This window comes from Musa acuminata, unplaced genomic scaffold (genome assembly GCF_036884655.1).
Source record: "Musa acuminata AAA Group cultivar baxijiao unplaced genomic scaffold, Cavendish_Baxijiao_AAA HiC_scaffold_1075, whole genome shotgun sequence".
Lineage (NCBI taxonomy): Eukaryota > Viridiplantae > Streptophyta > Magnoliopsida > Zingiberales > Musaceae > Musa > Musa acuminata.
In genome coordinates, this window is record NW_027021289.1 from 19217 (window position 1) to 43530 (window position 24314).

At 36.9% G+C, this 24314-nt stretch overlaps 3 protein-coding genes across 4 annotated transcripts; 1 reads left to right on the top strand and 2 right to left on the bottom strand.

Moving 5' to 3' along the window:
* On the top strand, nt 1-8080 carry LOC135666149 (DNA topoisomerase 1 beta-like). 2 transcript variants are annotated; one of them, XM_065177711.1, is made up of 16 exons: nt 1-183; nt 999-2330; nt 2551-2745; nt 3541-3621; nt 4193-4252; nt 4354-4448; nt 4522-4678; nt 4850-4975; nt 5906-5986; nt 6064-6154; nt 6238-6392; nt 6781-6849; nt 6934-7023; nt 7109-7212; nt 7285-7453; nt 7655-8080. In XM_065177711.1, the coding sequence occupies exons 2-16, from the start codon at nt 1038-1040 to the stop codon at nt 7721-7723; spliced, it is 2835 nt and encodes a 944-aa protein (XP_065033783.1). In that variant the 5' UTR covers nt 1-183; nt 999-1037; the 3' UTR covers nt 7724-8080. The 2 variants fall into 2 exon arrangements, with proteins under 2 accessions (XP_065033783.1, XP_065033784.1); XM_065177712.1 differs by lacking the exons at nt 1-183; nt 999-2330; nt 2551-2745; ... (4 more) ...; nt 4850-4975; nt 5906-5986 and having other exon boundaries at nt 6064-6161.
* Nucleotides 8081-8780: 700 nt separating this feature from the next.
* LOC135666147 (transcription initiation factor TFIID subunit 6-like) lies at nt 8781-15772 on the bottom strand. Its single transcript, XM_065177709.1, has 12 exons — nt 15583-15772; nt 15370-15456; nt 14413-14514; nt 14225-14333; nt 12885-12991; nt 12627-12764; nt 12454-12549; nt 12181-12305; nt 10920-11052; nt 10719-10844; nt 10526-10637; nt 8781-9269 (listed from the first exon to the last, which is right to left on the bottom strand). The coding sequence occupies exons 1-12, from the start codon at nt 15706-15708 to the stop codon at nt 8917-8919; spliced, it is 1614 nt and encodes a 537-aa protein (XP_065033781.1). The 5' UTR covers nt 15709-15772; the 3' UTR covers nt 8781-8916.
* A 558-nt stretch (nt 15773-16330) lies between these two features.
* Nucleotides 16331-23834, bottom strand: LOC135666148 (fumarylacetoacetase-like). Its single transcript, XM_065177710.1, has 14 exons — nt 23512-23834; nt 23328-23406; nt 22700-22758; nt 22485-22609; nt 21300-21374; nt 20498-20573; nt 20151-20250; nt 19995-20054; nt 19833-19903; nt 19168-19230; nt 18923-18987; nt 17609-17705; nt 17371-17496; nt 16331-16594 (listed from the first exon to the last, which is right to left on the bottom strand). Exons 1-14 carry the CDS (start codon nt 23791-23793, stop codon nt 16532-16534), a joined length of 1341 nt encoding a protein of 446 aa, XP_065033782.1. The 5' UTR covers nt 23794-23834; the 3' UTR covers nt 16331-16531.
* Nucleotides 23835-24314: the final 480 nt, after the last annotated feature.

The following is a 24314-nucleotide window of genomic DNA, read 5'->3' on the forward strand; positions in this document are numbered from 1 at the left end:
CAACCCTCACGGATTTGGGGAAGAAAGAGACGGGACAAAGCCAAAAGGGAAGCATCGCTCGCCCAAGAAACCCTAATCGACTACCGGGAGAGCCCTAATCTCGAAGCTCCGCAGAAGTAGCTTCTTGATTCCGGCTCCTTTCCCTTTCCTCATCGGTAGTTGCTCTGCCGTGGAAGAAATCAGGTAGCTCCTCTAAGAATAGTTGTAATTGGCTTGGTGTTCCTCTGTCTTTGTCCGATCGGTGCGCTAAAAGTGGAACCTTGTCGATTGGTGCCCTTTAATCTGTTGGTTTTGTTATGTTTTCTGTGGATTTGTTGCTCGTTGGCAAAAATCTGGGTGGTCGTGAATATGTGCAGCTGAACGCGCATTGTATCGTTGTCTTTGGTGGATTGTATTTTAGGCCGACTATGAGCATGATATCTTGAACTGGAATTAGTGCTTGTACATGTTGTAGATGGTCCCTATATGTGCATGTTTACTTGCAGAAAATGCATGTCTGCTGCAACAGCCATTTATACGGTGAGGACTCATTTTAGGGCTTACTAAGTGATGGAGAATGGATGATATATTTGTGAGTTTTGAGAGGTAGATCCAGGTTTCCTGGATGTGATTGATGTGAGACCTGCAACTTTTATTCGCATTTACTCATGTCTCCCATGTACTATGCAAAAATGCTTTCAAAATGACATATCTTGATTGATCCTCTTAGCTCTGAAACCAAAGTCTTAAAGTATTCTTTGCTTTCTTCAATAGATAAACATTTATATGATCAACTATGTGCACTGAGAAATGTAGATGCTAGTGTCTCTAGGAACCAACACATGTAAATGGATTAGTAGAGAATGAGCTGATTCCTTGATCTGTTTCCTGATTCAACGTTAGCTTCACTTGCGCTGTGAATGTCTGACAAAAATTGTTTTTATTTTATTGTGAATCCAAGTTTCTTTCTTTTTTCCTACCTTCTTGCTTCAGCTTCCAGAATTTTGTATGTATTTCAGGTGGAACTCGGTCTACGTGGACAAACTAAAATATAGCTAATGTCTGTTCATGGTTGCATCAATCAAGTTATGAATGACAGTGGAGAAGACGACGAGGGACCTATTATTTTTAAGAGGCCAAATTCTTCATCGAAACAAAGCCACTTGAGCTCTACATCAAAGAAGACAACTCAAAAGCATGATGGTTCTAATCTTGTTTCTGGTCAAATTGCTCGTAATGGTGAGAACTCTCGTTTGCAAAGTGCTGAAGTGCTCCCTACTGCAAAGACATTGAATGAGAAGCCTATCTCACATTCACAGTCTTCGGTCTCTGTCCAGTCAAAACACATATCCTATCATAAATCCACAACCAATGATGTGAGACCAAAGTATCAGGATGTGTCATCTCTTGAAGTTCGAGAATCTGATGATTCAGATGATGGTAAACCATTAAGCCATAGACTTAATTCACCACCAGCAGCAGTTCAAAAGAAAAATTCCATGGGCTCAGAGAAGACACATATGCATTCCTCAGATCACAAGTTTGTAAACAAGAGTACAGATAAGAAGAATCTGGACAAGCCAATCATCAAAAGAGAGGATTCTGATGATTCTGATGATGAGAAGCCACTGAGCTTAAAATTTTCTTCTTCGACTGTTGTCAATAAAGGTGGTCCCTCACATGCCATGAAGACACAATCTGCAAAGCCTACCCTGAAGATTAACTCAGATATCAAGGGTTGCTCTGATGATTCAGAAGATGAAAAACCTCTTCTTTCTAGGTTTCAGTCAAAAGCCATTGGCAGTTCATCTATGAAAAGTTCAACTTCAGATGACAAGCCTTTGTCTTCTAAGTTAAAATTAAATGGTTCTAGCAAGAAGGAAGGTAATAGTGAGAATAGGTCCTCTGGTGGTGGACAGAAGCGGCCTCTTGGTGATCCTGATCCTACAGGTTCTTCATCAGTTAAGAAAGCAAAAGTTTCTGAAACCTCTGCTTCTGTGAAAGTTAAGCACGAAGTTGCGGTAAAGAAAGAAATAAAAGCAGACGATACCAATCATGTGTCAATTTCACAAAGAATAAAGAAGTCAGTATCTTCTAACAGCGCATCAACCAGCAAGAATGTGTCTCAGAAAAATCATTCATTATTTAAGAAAGATATCAAGAAAATGAAGAAAAAAGATAAGGATTCTAAATTTTCAAAGATATTGAAGGTGCCTCCTGGATCTGGTGGGGGACAGAAGTGGACTACCTTGGAACACAATGGTGTTATTTTTCCTCCTCCATACAATCCCCATGGCATTAAAATGCTTTACAAAGGACAACCAGTTGATCTGACTCCCGAACAAGAGGAGGTTAGCTTTCAGAGATGTTTGGGTCACTTGTTGTCCTACAATTACAACATTTGTTCCCTTTTCTTTCACTCTTTTGCTGCATATTGCTTCCTGTACTTCCAAAAAAGACCAGTAATATTTGTTAAATTTTTGTCGAACTGCAAGGAGTTTTGATGATTTACAGGTTCAAACATCTTTTTCTTTTTTTCCTTTTTTTACTTCTTAAACTCTCCGGTTGCAGGTTGCAACAATGTTTGCCGTGATGAAGGACACAGAGTATGCCACCAAAAACCAATTTATTAAGAACTTCATGAATGACTGGCGACAAATACTTGGTAAAAGTCATGTAATTAAGAAATTTGAGCTGTGTGATTTCACCCCAATTTATGAATGGCATCTAAGGGAGAAGGAAAAGAAGAAGCAGATGAGCACTGAGGTAAATTCCCCTGCAATTGTCTATATAGGTTATCTGATACTGTGATTTGATGAGATAGACACACGAGCAATGGTTTCTTACCTTTTGAATTTGTTATTATCTAACATTAACTATAGATTTAGCTATTTGCTTCATTTGCATGCATATAGTCTTGTACATGGAATTGTGTGAATTTTGATGCTGGCATACATTAGAAGTTGTCGTTGATGTACTTCTGGCCCTTTTCTCTATGGAGAATAAGCCTCTAGGAATAATCACATTTATATTCTTTTGTGAGTTTGTTTCTTGTCCATTACTGCATTTTAGGGGATAACTGATTGCAAGTTCTTAGATTGTGAAGAGGGCTTTCTTTTAGTCTTTTGCTCTTCATCTATAACTTACCATGATTGTTAAATGATTTCCTTGTTATTTTTCTTGTCAGTAATGCTTAGTGTACAACTTCTATTTGAAGTTATTAAATTCTAAACTTTCATCATACATCTATGATTTAAAATGTGCATAAAATTGCAAATCTGTTGAGAATATTGTTAGTCAGAACTATTAAGATGTTGTTCACCATCCCTACTTTTAGCTGTGATTTGAAAATTTTGTGCCACAAAAATTCCTTTTGTTATTGCAATAGTTCAAAAAAAAAGGAATAAAGATGTATCGAGAGGAACAAACGCATGTCGTTATTAATTGACAGTGCATCTTGGACAAAACAATCCATGTCATTTCTTTTTTTACCTCCAAATTAAAATTTATCTTATTGTGTTAGTAAGTATGAGTTACTACGTGTCTATTTTTCTTATGTAGGAGAAGAAGGCCTTAAAGGAAGAGAAATTAAAGCAAGAGGAGAAATACATGTGGGCTATTGTTGATGGTGTGAAAGAGAAGGTAAACTCTAAGTTCTGACTTCAAATTTCATGTTCTTTGTTAGTGTTTTGGTTTGTAATATGAAGTTGGTAGTTAACATGTTTTATGCTGCATCTCTATTTACAGGAAAGCTTTTAAACTTGAATTATATTATTACCTGGTTCTCATGGCTTTGTGTTAAGATGTTGCATGTTTGTTCTTTATTGACAGTCGTGAATTGATTTGTGCATGTAACTTTTATCAAATTTAGAGTTTAGTACAAGTTTGTTATGTTATGGGCATGTTTTATGCAGCTTGAAACATACCATCCACCACATGATAAGTAAATCCGTGATAGATGCTTTGAATTTTGGAAGTCACCTACAAGTTTCTTGAATAGATATATATTTTTTAAATTGGTACTCTCAGCATAGGTTTTTTTGGAAGAGAACTGATACATAATGCAAGGTATCTTTCTTCATCAGTGCTATGACATCTAGGATGCATTTTGTCAAGTATTATACCTTGATTATGGTGATGCATATTGTAAAGTTTGTGGCCATTCTTTGTCTTTGATTTATAATGCCTAGAGCTAATGAGTTGGTTTTTATAGGTTGGAAATTTTAGGGTTGAACCACCAGGGTTGTTTCGAGGCCGAGGAGAGCATCCAAAGGTTCTATTCCCATCATTACTATACTGCTAATAACTGTTATTAGCCGTCTGACAGGATGAGTATAAATTCAGAAACATCTTGCATTGTTTATGAAATTTTAGATGGGAAAGCTGAAAAAGAGAATTCGCCCAAGTGATATTACAATCAATATAGGAAAAGAAGCACCAATTCCAGAATGTCCAATACCTGGTGAAAGGTAATGCAATTCAAAAATACTATGAAATTACTAGTGAGCATTCTAAATTCAGCACTCGAGTCTCCTTTTTCAGGTGGAAAGAAGTAAAACATGATAACACTGTCACATGGTTGGCTTTTTGGAATGATCCCATAAATCCAAAAGAGTTCAAGTATGTCTTTTTGGCAGCCAGCAGTTCATTAAAAGGACAAAGCGACAAAGAGAAGTATGAGAAAGCGAGGCTGTTGAAGGTACTGATTGCTTGATCTTTTTTCCTTTGGAACCGATAACATGCATGAATTTTGACCAGTATATTGGTCCCTAGGCATTAAGTAGAAAGAATTAGGATTTTGTTAAAAATCTCTAGTGTCCACCATTAGACATTGGTGCATGTCTCTTATAATATTCTATTTATTTTACAGAATTATATACACAATATTCGTGCGAATTATACAAGGGACTTTACCAGTAAAGATCCAACAAAGCGGCAAATAGCAGTAGCAACCTACCTTATTGATAAGCTAGCACTTAGGGCTGGCAATGAAAAGGTAAATCAGTATCATTTCGACAGTTTGATCCTCGTTTATTCTGCATTGTTGTACGTTTGAGTTTTGCTAGTGTCTAAATTTCCAATTTTTCTAACCCTTTCAACTATCTGGTCAACTCGTATTTGATCTTGAAAACTAGGCCAGACCATATCAACCTTTCCCCCCAAACACATGCATATTAATTGCAAGATGTTCTTTTTACAAGTTTTGTTGGTAACCTAGATGGGTTAGCTATGTAATTTCCGAAAAGAACAGGCTGATGATTGAATGGATGGTGAAGCTTGTAAATTGTCTCCAACTTACACATTATGAAATGTGGTTGCGACATATAAACATGAGCTTATGTTGAGGTGTTCCTATTTGTTGATACCTCAGTTTATTGAGAACTTATAAGTTGCAGTTTGACTTATTATATTATACCTTGTTAGCAAAACTTTGATCTAATCCTATCCTACTACTTTTTGATGGCGTCAATCTAGCTTTAAGCTTGTTACAATGCCTCATAAAATTCCATGCACTCTGGATTTCTTATAGTCACTGTGCCTAGTAAAATTCTTATTCACCATGAGAGGTTGATATCGAATGAGCTGCATCATAGTTATTCATTCACTTGACACTGAAACATCAAATTGCTGATGGTCCTAACCTTGACTGCTTATCCATCAGATTTCGCCAGGATCAATCTTGAAGGACTTAAACATGAAGATCAAAATTTACTATCATTTTTGCTGTTGTTTTTGTTGGCCGTAGTTTTCCAGGTTGCTGAGGGATACTTCCTCAGCTAATGACCATGGGAAATTTTGCCATCCTACTTTTCAGGATGGTTGCTCTTGTGCTGGGTGTATCTTATCTTGCAAGAGCAATTGATTATATTTGTTTCTTACATTGAGATGTTGCCTGTTTATTCTTTTTCCTCGAACATTCTTACAGGATGATGACGAGGCTGATACCGTTGGTTGCTGCACTCTAAAGGTGGAGAATGTTGAGTTGGTGCCTCCAAATATGTTAAAGGTATAATCTTTTAGGTATACCCACTTGTTTTGTTTCATTCATTCCTCGAATGATTTTAACACTTTTTATCTCTCCAGTTTGACTTCCTGGGTAAAGATTCTATCAGATACTTGAATACTGTAGTAGTTGAACTGCCTGTCTATAAAGCAATTGGAGAATTCCAAACTGGTGAGAGGTGACTACATAAATTTGTATGTCCAGTTTCTGTCAACAGTATGTTTGAACGTTAATTATACATTATTATTCATCAGCTAAAAAGAGTGATGGAGGCAGAAAAAGTAAGGGTGATGATCTATTTGACCTGCTGGACACAAGCAAACTCAATGCACATTTGAAGGAACTCATGCCTGGGCTTACCGCCAAAGTTTTCCGTACATACAATGCTTCTATTACTTTGGATGATATAGTAAGTATGAAGCTGACAGCAAATTTCTATGATTTTCCTCTGTAAGCACGACAGTCCACAAATTCTATCAACTCCTTTCCTCTGACCTGCTTTCTGATAATGAATAGCTTGGTATTCCATGCAATACTGATGTATAGTTGTATTTCTGCTCTTGAGTGCTGGAGAATGATGTTATTGGGTATTGAAACATGTTTTTATAAGTCTATTGATCTCTAGACTATATACTATATCTTTTACTAATACTTGATTTTATTGTCACCTCAAATGTGCACCTTTTTTTTAATCGATATTTCATTCCACACTGTCATCAATGTATTGAAATCCTATTGACTAGAGAAATGGGTTTTGGTTCCTTTTTGTCCATAATTATTTTGCCATGATATCACAGTTGAATAAAGAAACCAAGGATGGCACTCTTCCTGAAAAGATCGCTGTCTATCAGCATGCAAACAAAGAGGTAGTGGTGGCTTCTTTTTTGTCTATTCATTGATTGTGTAGCTTTAAATCCTGATCACAATTGATGGTCTCTGTGACAAAACAGGTTGCAATTATTTGTAATCATCAGCGTAGTGTCTCAAAGTCCCACGAAAGTCAGATGTCTAAGTTAAATGAGAAGATAAACGACTTAAAGGTCTATTGTTTTACAAGTTCTTGTTGATTTATTTTCTGTAAATTTTTCTCTAAAGATACCTATGTGATTTATGTGTTGCAAACAGACCCAGAGAGAGGAATTGGAGATGGATTTGAGTAGGGCTAGGAAAGGGAAGCCTCCACTCAAAGATAGAGAAGGGAAGACAAAGAAAAACTTGTCCCCTGAAGTGTAATATACTTATCTGGAGACTCAAACTTGAAATTTCTTTTAATGTCTGATCTGATGCATTTCAAGTTGCAGGATAGAAAAGAAGCTGGCTCAGGTTGATGCAAAGATCGAGAAGATGGAGTTGGATAAGAAAATAAAGGAGGATTTGAAAACAGTTGCACTTGGAACATCAAAGATTAATTACCTTGATCCCAGAATATCGGTTGCATGGTGCAAGCGCCATGAAGTTCCCATCGAGAAGGTTCATCATCTGCTACTTTATATTTCTGAAAATTCTCTTAACCTTAGCGTTTATGAAACTTATTTTCATCCATTAGCGATTGCATCCAGTAGATGGTTTAATTTATTAGATGTTACTCCACGGTCAAATACATATATTTATTTCTCCCAACAGAAAACTCATTTCTCATATTTATAATTCTTGGCCTGTTATGCCATCCAGATATTTAACAAGTCACTACTTGCAAAATTCGCCTGGGCAATGGACGTGGAGCCAGACTTCAGATTCTAATGCATCACTTGGTAATGATTTAATTTCTAATGTGCGCCATCCACTTCTCAAAACCAAAGGAGGTTCCAATCTTGTTTCTAATTATCTGGAGCTGCATCAAGAAGTCTCTCGCGATACTTCCATAGAAATTTATATATACACTGTGATTCAAATCGGTAGGGAACTTGAGTTCTTGTTTCTTTATATACATTAAAATGTTCACATTGATCTCCTTGATCTGTTCTCCCCGGGACTAACTTGTTATGTGAGCTTTGGTCCTTTTAGTCGCCAAGTTGAAGCTAGTGCTAGGCAAAATGCTTTTGTTTGTTGATGGAATCTAATGACTACTTCCAACTTTAATGAGCCATCTTTGGAAGATATCCTGCTGTCTGTGTTGGATGTATTGTTGGATATTATTTATGATGGATGATTTGATCGCAGGTGATTTTGAACCCATCTTTCTTGCCCAAGTGCCAATATAATCTATTACCTGCATCGCATTCTCTTTGCCAGAGTTTATTGAAACCACAGTGAAGTTGATGTTATGATCATTCATTTAAGAGGTGTTTTACTTTACAGACTTTTAAACACCATTTCTCTGAAGCCTTCCAAGTGAGAAATAGATTCTTTTCAGGTCCACCTTCCCAAGCGTGCCGACGCGTGCTATATCGGTACGGATCTGATAATTGACTATCTAAAACCAAGTCACTAAAACAAACAACAATCTTCTTACATTAAGCCCATAGGTTAAATTATTAAGTTATGAAATATAAAAGTTCTTGATAAATTAGACTTTCTCTTTAACCAAATTCTATGGAAGAGATTTGAATGGGAGGGAGAAGGTTTGCAAAGAACTTTCAACTCAATTTTTTAATATAATATTCGGAATAGAATAGGGCATCGTTAACTTATTGAACCTAAACCCAATAACCTAAATCACAGAGGTAAAATATAAAGATCTAAATTAAGAACAATATATCCATCAGATTTTTATAACTCGATCAAAATTTTAATCTACTTTGGATCATGGTCCACCCTCGGACCAGTACACAGCAAACCACGGTTCAAACAACAGCAGTTTCATCTCAAAACAGGGCATAGCAGCCATCACCATATAAATAAATATCACTACACCCTTAAAAGGAGTGTCATCCTGTAAAAGTTGCAGATGCACCAATCTCGGTGGCAGAAGCACCTCATGATTTAACAGAGGCTCAGATAAAGAAAGACATCTCCACCGGCTGAATGAATGACAACACGCCCTCACCAAATAACTGATACAGTGATGCCAAGAGATGCCCTGCATCAAGATCCTCCTTCCAGGCTTGGGCCAACACGGCAGATCCAGTCGGTGTTCTTCTACCTCCGAATGCCTCGACCGATACCTGCCCTGCAGCAGACGATTGCCCCATACCGGTTCCAGATGATTGTGTAGGAAATCTGTCCTCTGCACCTTGCGAGCCGGTTGTCATGGCAATCGGTTGCATGGTACCTATAGCTCCATCAACTGCCATCTTCTTAAATGGTGGCTGCTGCATAGAGTGGATGGCGCTTGGCTTGCGCTTGTCTGGTTGCACGAGAAAACAAAAAACTCTTAGAAATTATAACGATATTGACTAGCTATTTGGTGAAAGAAAAGAACACTTATCCAAGAGCATATACAATGGCATTTCCAAGTTTAAGAGAATTTGTTATGTTTATATTACAGTAAAGTAGTAAAAGTAGGTACGGATTGACTAGTCTGTTTATGGCAGACCACCATGTCATATGTCCTCTTTAAGTTAGTTATGTCTTGAGTGGAGCATCAAACTGAAAAGTACAGAAAATTAATTAAGATTAAGTCTCGTCACCATGAAAGCCTGCCATCAAACATGAAAAATCTACACTGCTCTCAATGATGCTCCAAGAAGCAAAGTAATTAGCACAATGATACAAAAAAATTAACTTGTCCGTAAGTGTATAAATCTATTATTGTCCATCAGTGATAGATACACAAACAAAACTCTAAATCTGGATTCGCCACACAACAGACGCACAACACCGTGCAAACACCACCAGATTCCTAGAAATTCTTGTGTACCACCATGCATGCATGTTGCAATCATGTGTACCACCATCATGACTAGACATGGTTTCAGAAAGGCCAATCGATTGTAAACAAACTTATCATGTCCAGCGTAGTTCAGCGAGTCATATTGTGACCACCACCTCAGTTATTTGGAGTTTCGTTTAAATTCAAGACTTCTTTCCCCCTCTCAGTACTTTTTTGCTTGGTTCTAGTGTCTTGTATTATTACACTGTTATTACCAAACCCCATCCTGCATCTTTCTAGAAGCCCTTCCTATACTACAACAGCTACACCTTACTCCAGTATCTGAAAATTTTGTGGTGATAGGGTTGGAGTCATGATGGAATGTGACTAACACCATCTGATCAATTTGGAACTTCCTTTAAATAATAGCTTTGTTGTCACTGTTATTACCAAAACCCCATCCTGCATCATTTCAGAAGCCTTTACCATTCTATCAGAATTCCACCTTGCTCCAGTTTGAGAGAAAATCCCCTAGTACAGAAGTCCCAGGTTTTTCAGTTTAACCATTACTCTTGAAGATTCCTCACAGATCAGGATCAACGATAATGCTGATGAACTACTGTTAGAGATGAATAACAAAGAAGTTGCTAAGTCCTTATGGAACAAAAAAGAGGAGCACAAGACGATGATGATAGATAGCATTTCTGCGCAAAAATTGTTTGACAAGAATAAGATATATGGAATGAAAAAATGTAGCAACTAAAAATTCAAGAATAAACAAAATTGCTTACTCGGTGTGCTAGTTGCAACTTTTCCATTACTCCTCCAAACTTTATGTTTTGGAGGAGATAAGAGACCTGGAAACAACTTGAGCCGGTCATATAAACATTTACCTGCAGCACACTGAAATATGCAGTCTACAAATAAGAATCATGTTTCAATATATATTTTTAAGATATAACTGAAGAAATGGATAAGACATACCAGTAAGGCACCATATACTCGCCAAGCTTCTTTCCGCTTCATCTCATTCTTCTGCTTTTCCAGTTGCATCTCAGGCTCTAAGAGTTGCAAATATGGCTCGAGGTTAGGCAGAACTAGAAGACGTACCTAGCAAGATTGAGATACACCTATCAGTTGGAAGCAGAAATAAGATTGCAAGAAAGACAGAGTAATAGGAACTACCACACCAGGTCCCAGTGCAGCAAGGCCTTGAATGGCACCGTAATGTTGTGTCAGTGCTTTAGATGGATCCAGAAAAGCATTAATCAGTGTCTTTGTCAATCGGGACTGCAGGTTGTGATACACATGACCATATCTGTTCAAAGAATTATCAGCGAATTTGATACTCAGAACTGGAGTTCAAAGCATAAATGACCAAATGTGCAAATGTTCTCTAAGAATACACAAAATGATGCTTCAAGGGAATTAAAGTACTGGAACCTGATAAAATGTTATAGACAATTCATCACAAGCATGTAACATCACTGCTCAGGCAAATTGCATCACGACATAACTGTTCCAAGACCTAAACATTAGCCTATAGGTATCACAATTTTCATCTCTTCTTAGAAAAAATGACAATCAGAGAAGGATATAATGCAACTTCTTGCTGGTGCAATGGAAGACTGCACACTAGTAAGCAGTGACTACTTATTTTTAAGTTGTTAAATATGAAAACAAGAGCTTTTCTGATGACTTACCCATCTTAAACGAGTAAATACTAACCACTGAAGCTCAGAAGTAATGTCTTAGTTATTGTAATAAACTTACATATTATATTGGGCATTTAGATGTCTGCACTTCACCTTGTTTTCATAGGTGCACTTGATTACTTTCGCTTGACTAGCAATATTTTGATCACAGTTGGTTAAGATGAATGGCATTTCAAAAGCACCTTTAAAAGTGCATTTTAAACTAAGACACGACTATCATAACAATATTGAAAGAGACTTAAAAGCCATGTAATCATGCAAACAAAAGAACATGTCAAACTACTGCCAAAAGCACAACATGGGCTAACTGTCATCCCCGAGACTAAAAGCAAGGCTACCCATCCCATCCCTGATTCATATGTTTATGGGACTGACGTTTGAAAGTCCCAAATGTCATCATTTTTTCATCCAACCACTTAAATGTTGAATCTCGAGGATGCTAACAGATATAAGCTCCTTGCAGATTACTGCATGCAAGATGTTCATATAAAAACTTTTGGAAAGAACAGGGAGATGTACAAGATTAGTCAAACAAAAGGATGCCCTTACAACCATATGCATAGAAGTTTATAATAATTTTTCTGTTTCAGCATTATTCTACTGATAAGTTGTATCTAGATATTTTCCCTATGCTAAACAGTGATGAGCACTCTTTATTTAATTTTTTTTGGAATATTGAAGTGTTGTTAAAGAATTAGAATAAGTTCTACATTTGACACAGAATGTCCAACCTTCTGCACACTGATGCAGCTAGATTTGCAGAGAAGTCTCTGAGTTCCCAGTGGCTATCAGCTATTCTACTCCCTAACCTTTTGGCAACCACACATGTTATAATTGATGGCATCAGCTGATGCAACTGTACATGAGAAAAAACCATTAATTAGAAGGAATGTGGGTGGCTGTACAGTATTGTCCGAAATATAGTGTCAGAAGGATCAGCATAATAAATATCAAAGTTCATGCCAACAAATACACTGGATACAATCCACAAAAAGATGACATACATAAGGTTCTATGTGAATATGTGGATTATGGAGAAGGCTTCGGACCACACGCATCAAAGCAAACAAGATAGGAAGATCATGTAAGCTTCGGGCAACCTGCAACAAGAAATGGTTTATACAAATGTATGACCTAAGATGATATATTCTACTGATTTGTGATTGACAAACTTGACCTCATCAGCAATGAAGTACGAAAAATATGGAACTAATGGATGAATTCCTGAATCCGCTGCCAAACTCAGTAATGCTTCCTTGAAGAGGATGGACTCAGGCCTAGTCACAGTAAGCTCAGTAATTTTGTCAAAATAGAGCTGCAACAAAAAATTAAGAGAAAACAACTATGACATAATTCTTTTAAGGAAGCTTATAAAATATAACAATGAGAACCAAAAGAGAACCTAAACTGAGTTACTGGAATAAGGAAAAAATACCTGGAGTTCTCTAGACAATACATGCTTAACAGGAAGTTTAAGATCAACATGAAGTCCATCATCCTTGCTGTTATCAGACTTCTTATTTTCAGATGGGGCTACAGTTGCTAGAAATAATATGCACAACAATCAATCTCAGTTCTAGTTAGAGAACAATATGACCAAAAGAGAGGTGGATATTATAAATAAAATTTAGAATTTCTAGAATTGATGATTTGAGGAGCAAGAGAGGAGATTGAGTAACTTGCAAATATCTAAAGATCGAGGAATAAACAAACTAGGGTGAATTCCATGATTGTTGGGTTTAAAACTTCACATACTCCATCAAAGTTTAAAAGATTCATGCATAACCCTCAAAGAATTAAAAATGTAGTAAACATGCTTCCTCAGGCTATGTACTAGAAACTTCATTAGGTGTGGATGTCTATGTCTATGTACTTATGCATGCATCTTTCACGAGGACCATACTAGAAATGAAAAGTCAATTTAATACTAGATATTTGAAAGTTTATCTTTATGATTTGTAATGATTGTAATATTCTTCTTTCTTATGTTAAAAGGTCAACTCCATAAAGAGACAACATATTGCAAGCACACAAAAAAATGATGAGTGCCAGAAAGCTCGCAAGCAGGATGTACATCAGCCTATAATAGATTTTGTTCCACTTTCCAAGAGGTTTAAGCCTCATGTAAGGAATAAGGTCCAACTGCAGCATAAACATTCTCAAAAGATACTATTAAGGGACAGGGTGTTACTATGCAACTAATCTCAGGATATTTTGGCCCTTAACTCTGTGTTACAAAATTTAGGTCAAATAGTACAAGTCTTCTTCATGTATGAGTTCATTTTAATATTAGCTGATGCTGCTGGATATCTACAGGTGTGAACATATGAATTATCCAATTCCAGTTTAAGGATGAGGGATTTCTGGCATCCAATTAGCCAATTCTAATAATGTAAAGTGTGAGCACAGGTACATGTCAAATTCTAAATCCTGACATGAATTATTTGCTTCAAAGAGGAAATAGAATATGTCTTTTGAATTTCATAAGTGCTGTCTCATATAGATGACTAACACTGCCATGCTCACATGCTGTGGCAAGCCTAAGATATAATATGTCAACAAGAAAAACAAGGTACATATTCTAAATTACTTAACAGTTGGAGATGTGAGATAGATTCACAATGCTCCTTTCTGATCAATTTTTTATCCAATTCCACCTATCACACTATCAGTCCCACTCTTTCATCTTTTCTGACAAAGAATTTGAGGAAAACTAGCCAAGTTGACAAGAAAGAAAGGCATATTAACTCTGTCATGAACATAGGGAAATAAAACCTTCAACAGGAGAATTTTCTGGAATCGCAGGTTGGACCCCCTCAATAGCAAGCCAGTGTGCCACAACAGCAGTGTCAAGTGGTGCTTTGGGTAAGGGTGCATCAATAACCTGCAGATTCCCAATGCCAGCAAAAATGACAGTGTCTGTGGAGCAATATAAATTATACCAAAATACCAACTTCACATACCTCCTTGAAATCCACATCTCTGTCATCAATATAAAACAGATCCTTGTGCCCTACAGCCCTTTTGAACCGCAAAGGATCCCCAGATGCAAATCCATATAAAGGCTGTGACAGAAAAAACACATCTACAATAATTATGTTTTGATGTGATGTTACTCAAAAGGCACACAAAAAGTTTCAAACAAATCTCTTTTGATTTCCAACCCAATTGAGAATCCTCTGAGCACAAATATTCCCTGATTCAAACTAAACATATTGTCAAAAGAACTGAAAATCCTTGTGAAAGATTACTTGGTAATCAGAGAAAGCGGAAATGAAACCACCATAGTGGACTACAGAGACTAGCTAGTTTCACAATGAAAGTGATGGTGTTACAGCTAAATTTTGCATGTTTCACAAAATTTATAGCTAACTCTAGGTAACAACACAGGAATCTTTCACCAAGATACTGACAATGGAAGAAAAACTAACAATGTCATCAGAAGGCGAGGGACATGCCAAACCACAGTAAGGACTAACATTGTTGAAGTGAGTCGAACCCAGGATGCTTAACATATACGTTCTCTTTTTTCACACAAGGAACTCTAAGAGTGATGAATTAGTACATTGCCTCATTTGGTACCCAGAATAATCGATATGGAGGGAATAATAACCAGTACTTACCCTAATAAAGGTCTTACTTTTTAAATCAAGTTGGTCAAGTGTGGTTCTCGATTCGAAACTGTTACGGGACTGTGAAGAGAGAAGAAAAATGGTGTTTATTCGAGGTTCCCACAACATTCGTTCGAATCCACAGCAGCAGGAAGCAATTTGTATCAGCAGAAGCTAAAATTTGTACCTTTACAAGCAACAGATCTCGTGGTCCCGCATCAAAAGCCATTCAAATAAAACCCCGCCGAAAGAAAGAAAAAGGAAGCAAAATTCGAAGGTAGAAGGCGCACATAAACGAACCCTACTAACCTCAATATTCCTCAGACTAAGCGCGCTGTCCACGTCATCCGCCGTCAAGATCGTTCTCTTCGAGTGGCGCATGCACTTGATCGCCTCCTGCGCAGACCGTCACCACGTCAGAGGCCACGGAAACAAAAGAAAACAAAGAATCAGGCTGAAAGAACCGGAACTCAGAACCTCAAGAAAACCCTAAAGGGAAGGAGGAGGATTTTTGTGCAGAACCTGCATGATCTCACGGAGGCGGTACTCAACATCGGGGGCGAGGGCGAGGGCGACATCGGGGGAGAGGTTGGCGATGCCAATGCTTTGCGCGACCACCTCAATCGTCTCCTTCGGTACGATACTCATCGCTTCTCTCTTTTCTTCCCTTCCTCCGCCTCCTCTTACCGCGCGCGAGGCAGAAACCGCAAGGACGTGCTCCGGTGACACTTTTAAATCGGATCCGGTTATGGCGAATCGGGTTTAACCAGCTAAGAGCACGGTGAGGTGACCGCCTGTCGATGGGATATGGTCACTCTCCGACGTTTATATGATGCGCGTGTGGGAGACCTTGGTTTGATCGGAATCCAGCAACATTTTTAGCAGTTGTTCTTGTGTTGGTAAAAAACATCAGCTAAGATATGATTTCGCTGGTCCAAGCATGTTTGAGTCACCCAAGTATTAATCTAGATCTTAACCGTACAAATATATGGCGGATGCTGTCAATTGTTTTATGATTCTTTTCTTTGATCACAGTAAATTTACATGCATGCAGTATCGTCTTCGTTAATAACTTCATTAGGGTCCAATGTTGGGATATTGATGCTCTTGAGGACTACTCATCATAAAAAGTCGAGATCCTGTTTACTGTCCCAAACTCACAAGTTAAACCATCGCTTGTGTCTAACTAGTCAACATGATGAAAGACGATGGGTTGAGTTTTTATCTCTTTCTCTACCGGGCTTTACTAATATGAACATATACACAAACCTTTCTCCACCAGCAAACAAAAGAGAGCTTAACTGAGAATTGATTGTTCTTTCAGGGACTCGAGACATGGGATTATTGAATAGACCAATTATAAAGGTACCAAATTGAAATAAGTTCTACTTATTGCTGTAGAGAAGTCAACTGATACGGCCACCATCAAAATTCACAACATGAGCTTGGCCATACTGGTCTTAGGCTGATATCACGGAATAGCTGGCAGAACCTTCCCAGTACATGATCCGAATCCCACGTTATAATCCTTCCCCTACATTTGTTTCAGAGAATCAGCAACTGTCATACATGTATAACATATGTCGCATCATAATTTACCACTTTCTTTCTGATTAGAATGAAAACATTTCTTATAAAATCATGATGAGCACTTTCTTTCTCCCGATAAAAAAAAAAAGGATCTACAATTCATTATGACAATCAACTGTACTGTTATGATTCTGGAACGATGACTAATGGGAGACTGAAAAAAGAATGACACATTCAACAAACAATTGGAAAGTAGATAGCATCGCACACAAGTTAATTTGGGGTCGTAGGCCTCTTTAGGATCGGCTGGAAAAAAGGAACCAAATCATATATATAAACATAGTGCAGAAGATTTAGAGTTGCACTGATAACACTGCTTTGTGGTTACTGTTTTAATGGACCTTAAAGCTTAGGCAGATCAACTTACAGCTAAACACTTAATTGCTAATTTGTGAGTCACTCTTGAAGCATGCTACACGAATTATGATTTCTCTTAAAAGTAAACACTTTATACAAAACAACATGAAAGTATAACTGGTTTATATTGCCCATATTTAGAAAGCATGTTGGTAAAGCATAATTCATGATAGTTCTATGAAAATTAACAAGCTAATTTATTGTGATATTTCTACCACCCGAAGCAGCAACCTAATGGCACGAGCAATATGACATAAGTCACAATAAAACAGTCTAATAAACATTTTCTTTTCCTTAAGAGGGCAATGATGATGTAAATACGAAAAGCCTTAAATAAAGAAATTTAATATCATTGGAACAGACCTTGCAACAAGCTGTGAAAAAGACTTCATCTCCATCCTCCAAAAATTTGCGAGCTGCACCAATCAGGTTAAGTGGCTTTTGTCCATTCCAAGTTAACTCCAGCAAGCATCCAAGCGATTCTGCTTCCTGGTAGAATGATTATTTTATTAAAGAAAATAATGATCAGTAATAACTGAAAAGAAGAAAGACTGTCCAAAAGTTGATTATTTTCAAAAGTATAACGAAGAAAAACACATACAGGTCCACTGATGGTCCCAGTTCCAAGTAGGTCACCAGGTCGTAAATTGCACCCATTGATAGTGTGGTGTGCTAGTTGTTGAGTTAGTGTCCAATACCTAGTTCACATGATATAAACCACCACAGTTTGTTGCTTAAATCGAGTATTAGATTCCAAAAAGGGCATATAACAAAAACAATGAGTTGGTTATAAAGATCAATTAGTAGATAAGATTATATATTCAGAAGCACTATAAAAGGACACATAGCTGATGCTCACTTTCTCAGGTTCCTATACAGCTGATGCACTAATAAAGATATGAAGTAAAATGCCGTATACATGTAAAATTCCAAGAGGTGTATACCAGGTATATGTCCTATATATACATTAAGATGTTAGGTAAAAACACTAAAAATATCATCCTATATATTGTGCTGATAAGCCAAAATAATTGTAAAAATCTCCAGAGAAACATAAATAATCAATCATGAGAAGCCATGTGAAGCCACCAAAGCTCATCTTATGAAAGTTTTATCTGTACAAAGTTAGATAAGAAAAAAAGGAGGGGAATGAAAGTATGAAACCATCAATTTGTTCTCCATTTTATGAATAAATGTGTGACAATCTGCAAATGGTTTCTTTTCTCTGCAGAGAATACAAATTGCATGGAGAAGAATATCATAAAAAAAATTATTGCTTTTCAAACAATCACAATGACAAAGCAAGTATATCTTATATAACAGCAATGTTGAATGTGCCAACTACTTGTTTAAATTATACAAAAAGAAAATGTCAAAAGTGTTTTTAAGAACAAAGTATGGAACACTTCCAATCAAATCTAGACCTAAAAGCATAACTCAATCCAACCTAATATATATCAGACTGCATCATATGGGCTTCAAAACAAATGCAAATGTAATACTTTCAGTTAGAATGTTTATCAACTAGTGTCATCCCAATAGATATTCAACGACTGTTTGTAAAATGTAAATCACTGTAATGTCAGAAAACTTGTTAGGTCCACATGCACAGCTCCATCAATGAGTTAAATAGTTACAAGGCAAATTAGATGCTAACTACTAGTGACAGTTTATTGTAGTAGAACCACCCCAAGACACACACATACACAAGAGACTACAACAGGAAGTAACTATTTTATCCATTATAACAAAAAAAAATCAAAGAAATTAAGCACCAAAATAATCAGGATGGACATTTTCTTCTTTGAGATAGTAAAAAGAAAGGTGAAAATAGAAGAACCAACTAAAAATTAACAGAATCTTGCAAAGAAAGATGGCCAGAAGTATTTTTGAAAGAAGGATAGCATGTCCTTACAAATTATTGAAATTGCTCCTTGTGAGGATCACTGGATGTTCATGCCCTGCAGGTTTGATCCATACCTTTACAGCAAAAGTGTACAATATCAATAGAAGAATACAGCAAACCATCCATGAAAGCTTATACAGATTAGTAATTGGTCAATATAACATTGATATTAGAAATATTTTTGGGAAACTGAAGTTTCGGGGAGCAGTTGGAAAGCAAAGGAACTAACCAATGAAATAAGCTAAGGGTCATACCTCGAGAGGAATATCGTAGTTTATATGCTTAGACTCTGCCAAGTACGGCAAGGGCTGAGGATCCTGCAATTTATAGAATATTACTTGTAGCTAAAATTTTGTCCTACAAATACCATCTTACTAGTCAATTAACCATATGTAATTTAGTTCAACAAACAGGCAGAAAAAATTGTCCAAACTGTATTCAACAGAGTAATTTAAATCAAGGTATGCAATATCGTACCGTACCGGAGTTTCGACGTTCGCTCGGTACAGTACGATATTGTATACCGAGTGGTATACCGTTCGGTATATATATATAAAATTCGGCGACATCGTTGAACTCTTCTCTCAGGCGGGGCGACGTCGCCGAGACGATGTCGTCGAGTTTATATATATATATAAATTAATAAATATATATTTATATATAAAATATTATATATATATATATATTTATAAAAGGTGACGTCGCGTCGTCGAGGCGATGTGACATCGCCTCGTGTATATATATATATATATTTTTTTTCTTTTTTCTTTTTTTTTTTTTCGTTCCGTCCGGTAACGGGCGGTCCGTGTACCGGTCAACTAACGGACCGGTACATACCGCCCGTACCGGACGATATTATTCGAAATTGCATATCTTGATTTAAATTCCTAATGCCAACTAAAATAAGGGATATATGCACCTGCTTTGGACCATCACAAGCAAAAGGTTCAAGAGCATCTAGTGTCACAATCCAGGGCGATATTGTTGTACCTGAAAAAAAAATTGCAGGACAATTTTTTTCCAAACCTCAGTAAGTTGAATGCACTTACGCATTAAAAGAAAACACTAAATGTTTGCTTACCAAAACTCTTTCCAAGAAAAGGCCCAAGAGGAACATATTCCCAAGCTTGGATATCCCTGGCTGTCAAGAATCTTCTAGTTGATTAAAAATCCAGAGCAAAGAAACCAAATGTTATTAAGTTAAAAGTACTACAAGAAGAAAAGAAATGCTAACTACCACTCCAATCATTCATCAGTACAAGTCCAAATATATGATCTGCTGCCTCATCAACATTGATTGGTTTGCCCAATTCATTTCCTGGACCAACTATGGCAGCCTGGAGTAGCAGGAGAAAGTCCCTTAAAGATGATAATTAACTGCTAGGTAAATATCATGCAATTCAGCAGAAACTATTACAAACATGTACCCTCTGGTAATTTAATGGGCAATGCATGATTCATAAACAAGCCATTGAATGAGCAAAGACCTTGAGATATGGAGATCAATTCATATAAAAATGAAATAAGAAACTAGGTGGTTTATGTGGAACAAAAAGGTATGAAACAATTTCATACAACACTAACCATTTCAAGCTCAAAGTCCAGCTTTTGTGTTGGTCCAAAATAAGGTGGAGACTTTTCCGTTGGATATCCTTGTCCTCTAATCATACAGAAACATATATTAGCTTCAAATGACAATACCTCAGAGCATGTTGTGTCAAATTTGCTAGATATAATAAATAATTAACCACACAGGTGAATGAAGTGTGGGCATGAACTAGTGGGGTCCTCTGAAGGTTATCACATAAAATCAGCAAGCCCAATTCTAAAAAATTTGGGAAAGAGATCGAATCTGTAGTAAATTACTAATATGGCTAAAAAATTTGATCCTTCCAAATATGCGGAGGCCTACTTCCCGTAGTTGGGATTTAACCCTTTCGTTGTTCCAAGGTATACATTCAGATGGTAAAAAAGCATGAAAATCTTATGGACTTGATATGAGCTTTATCATCTGAATAGATGCACTCTTTATGCATATATTTCTGAAGGAAAGTCATAGTTGGGATTTAACCCTTTCATTGTTCCAAGGTATACTTTTAGATGGTAAACATGAAAATCTTATGGCCTTGATATGACCTTTATCATCTGAATAGATGCACTCTTTATGCATATATTTTCTGAAGGATGGTTGTTTAGAAAAAAACTTATCAAGTAAATGAAGGATTTAAGCTTCAGCAACGAAACTAAATGCTCTGGATCACATATTCGACATGGAACATACACAAACAGACTAAAAAATTATATATGTTCTAAAAAATATTAAGGTTATCAAATTGGTGCTACTTGAATTATCGTAAGGAGCATCTCAAAATCAACTAAAACGCACCTTGGGCGAATGATATCTGTACCAGAAATTACAACAGAAGACGCCCGCCCATGATAAGCTATAGGAAGGTGAAACCTGAATTTTCACCAACTTTCAATTAGGGAAAAGGCATACAATCTCAATATAGAAATTTTGCTTTCATGCAACAATGCATGTAACAGAATAGATAAACAACATTTTTAATGCTTAAAAATGGTGCCCAAAGAGATATTAACAGAATATTAGCGATAATTTCAGCATTTTACCTGATGTGAGTAGGTTTTCATTACAAGATTGCCTGTTAAGGTCAAATATATTCATTTTTTGGTGGCAGATATAGCAAGTTAGCAACAGTTTGTTTGTGGATGAGCAAGAAACATTGCTGACACCACCACTCTCTCTCTCTCTCTCAATTGTTATAAGTTATTTTCACAACTGAGAATATTAGATTATGTAAATCAGAATAGATGCAGCATAAAAAGTAGAACATTCTCTTTTTCCTGGTCAACTACAATATTTAAAAGATAGTTACATGGTTTTGATCAATTGGGAGAGAGCGGAGAAGGATACATACATCCAAAATAATCAAGATCACCGTGGTATAGATTCAGATTATCTTAAGTTTGACAAGTCAAGTGGTTGTCTAACTGAATCAAATGATAAGTGTAAAATACCAATTCTATTTCTAAAAAACAAAATTTAAGGTATGAAAGAAAATAGAAGATCTCAATCAATCTGCCATTGAAGATACTAGCATATTTAATTTAACATTAAATAATTGCACAGAATAAATGAGACATAACCAAGATGTAACAGAAGAACTAGACAGAGCTAACAAAAGTAACATATAGGATCACATAATCAATGCATGACTTCAGAACTTGTGGGTTACAGGACAAACAATAGATACTAAAAGGACAGCAGATAACCAGAACTCCAGGTATGAAAAAATCTCAAGTGTCCAAGATTAGCATAGCATAACTAGAATCTAGAAATAAAAGCAGGTAAAGGTCAGAAGGATAAAATGAGCAAGTATTGCATTAGATAAAAGGATACGGATGTTATAAAGGATTTCGTGGCCAGATTCTAAAGTAGATTTGTGGGCTGATGTTAAAAAATGTACTAATTATAATAATATGTTCAACTATGCAGATCGAGTCCAGATAACATGTAAAGGTAACTGCTGTAGAGAAGAACAAAAGCTACCAGTTGACTGGAATTGGGTTCTCTGGTCCTCGAAATATGGTCCCACAGTTCTTTGCGTGATGCATGGAAGAAAAGAAGTCTGTATAATCTCCAATTACAGTAGGAAGAAGCATCTCCACCTCATTCTGTTTTTAGTAAATGGTGAAACGGTCATTTAACTTCAAGAACAACTTTTCAACTTCAGAAATAGATATGAGTCAATGACATTCACATACCATATTCAGAAGGGACTTCTCCCTTAAACTAGTATTGTCACGTAGTGTTGGGTCTTCGGCTGCATAGAATAAGAAAAAAGTGTAGGGGAAGTTTTGTGAACCTAAGGATCACTGATATATTATGTACACCTATTTAGACATTAACACAACAAATTCAGCCTACTTTTTCTGCCACTGAGCCAATGACAACTGCAGATGTTGATACAGTACAAGAAACTTGGGACGACAACAGGAGAATAGATAAAGATAGTCATAATGGAAACGTTGACGCATGAGTTTTTTGGTTTATGCAGCATTTAGTTTTCTTATCAAAGGTAAAATTGAGCAAGACAAACATTTATTGCATTTGTTGTGCGACGATAACTAGTCAGTTTCAGCAAAAATAAAATCACAAATCTGCAACACGGTCTCTTCCATTTTCAGCATGCTATGAACTAATGGAAATTCAAGGGGATCTCTTATGATTAAAACCAGCAGAATCCTGCAATAACGGAAAGATATTGGTCTATACTCACCTAAGGTACCTTCCACATCTTGCACAAAAAGCAAACCCTCTACAAAATCCTAAACACATTGTTGCATAACATGCAAAAGCCAATACAAAATGGAAAATTGGGACAATTGTTACCTGACAGAAGTCTTTGTAAAGTCAACCTCGCCTCCTTCCACGCAGGTCTTCCCATTCCTACGAACATGTTAAGACAAGGCTGGTCCAAGAGAGGAACTAAATAATTATTATACAGAAAAGAATCGAAAAGCAAGTAATGAGCAGGAACACAGCAAAGAGAACTTGCAGTTCTTCATGTCATAACCTGGAGGAAGCATGGTGAGTCCCTGAGGATGGGGCCATCGAAGAGACCAGCAGCAGAGATAACCGAGAGGTCGAGGACGAAATCGCCGATGGCGACGCCGGGGCGAGGTGCCGGACGGGATCCATCGCCCCTGGCTGTGGAAGTGGGGCGGAAGACGCCGTAGGGGAGGTTTTCGAGCGGGAAGTGGGAGTCGGGAAACACCTCGACGAACGACCTCAGTCCCATCTCTCTCTCTCTCGCTCTCTCTCTCTCTCTCTCTCTCTCGATCGAGGGTTTTATCATATGAAAGGCGAGCCGAGACAGTAAGGGGCGGTTAGGTACAGGGAATTAATCCATTAAAATTTTAAATCCCAATTTACTTGACTATTTTATAAAAATATTACTTTTTATTACAATTCGCCTTTTCTTAATATATTTTATATTTAAAATCCTCATTATTAATCCCTACCAATTGATCAATTATTATTATTATTATTATTATTATTATTATTATTATTATTATTATTATCTCACAAAGGACAAGAAAGGAAAAAGAAGTGGAAGGATGCTTTTTACCTTCCAGTCTTCTGACCCAGCAACCACATCTGCATGTCTACCAGCTCCAGCTCTTCAAGATCCACATCAAGGTAAGTGAGACTGGAAGCATATCTGTCTTGATGTGCTTTGGTGCTGGGACTTTATGAAGGTGGCTTTTCAATGCTTGGTCAAACGAGGTTCTAATTTAAGACCGACGCATTGCAAAAGAAGATAACCTGTGACGGCAAGACAAAGACAATAAGTAGCTGCGTGACCAAGCTTCATGC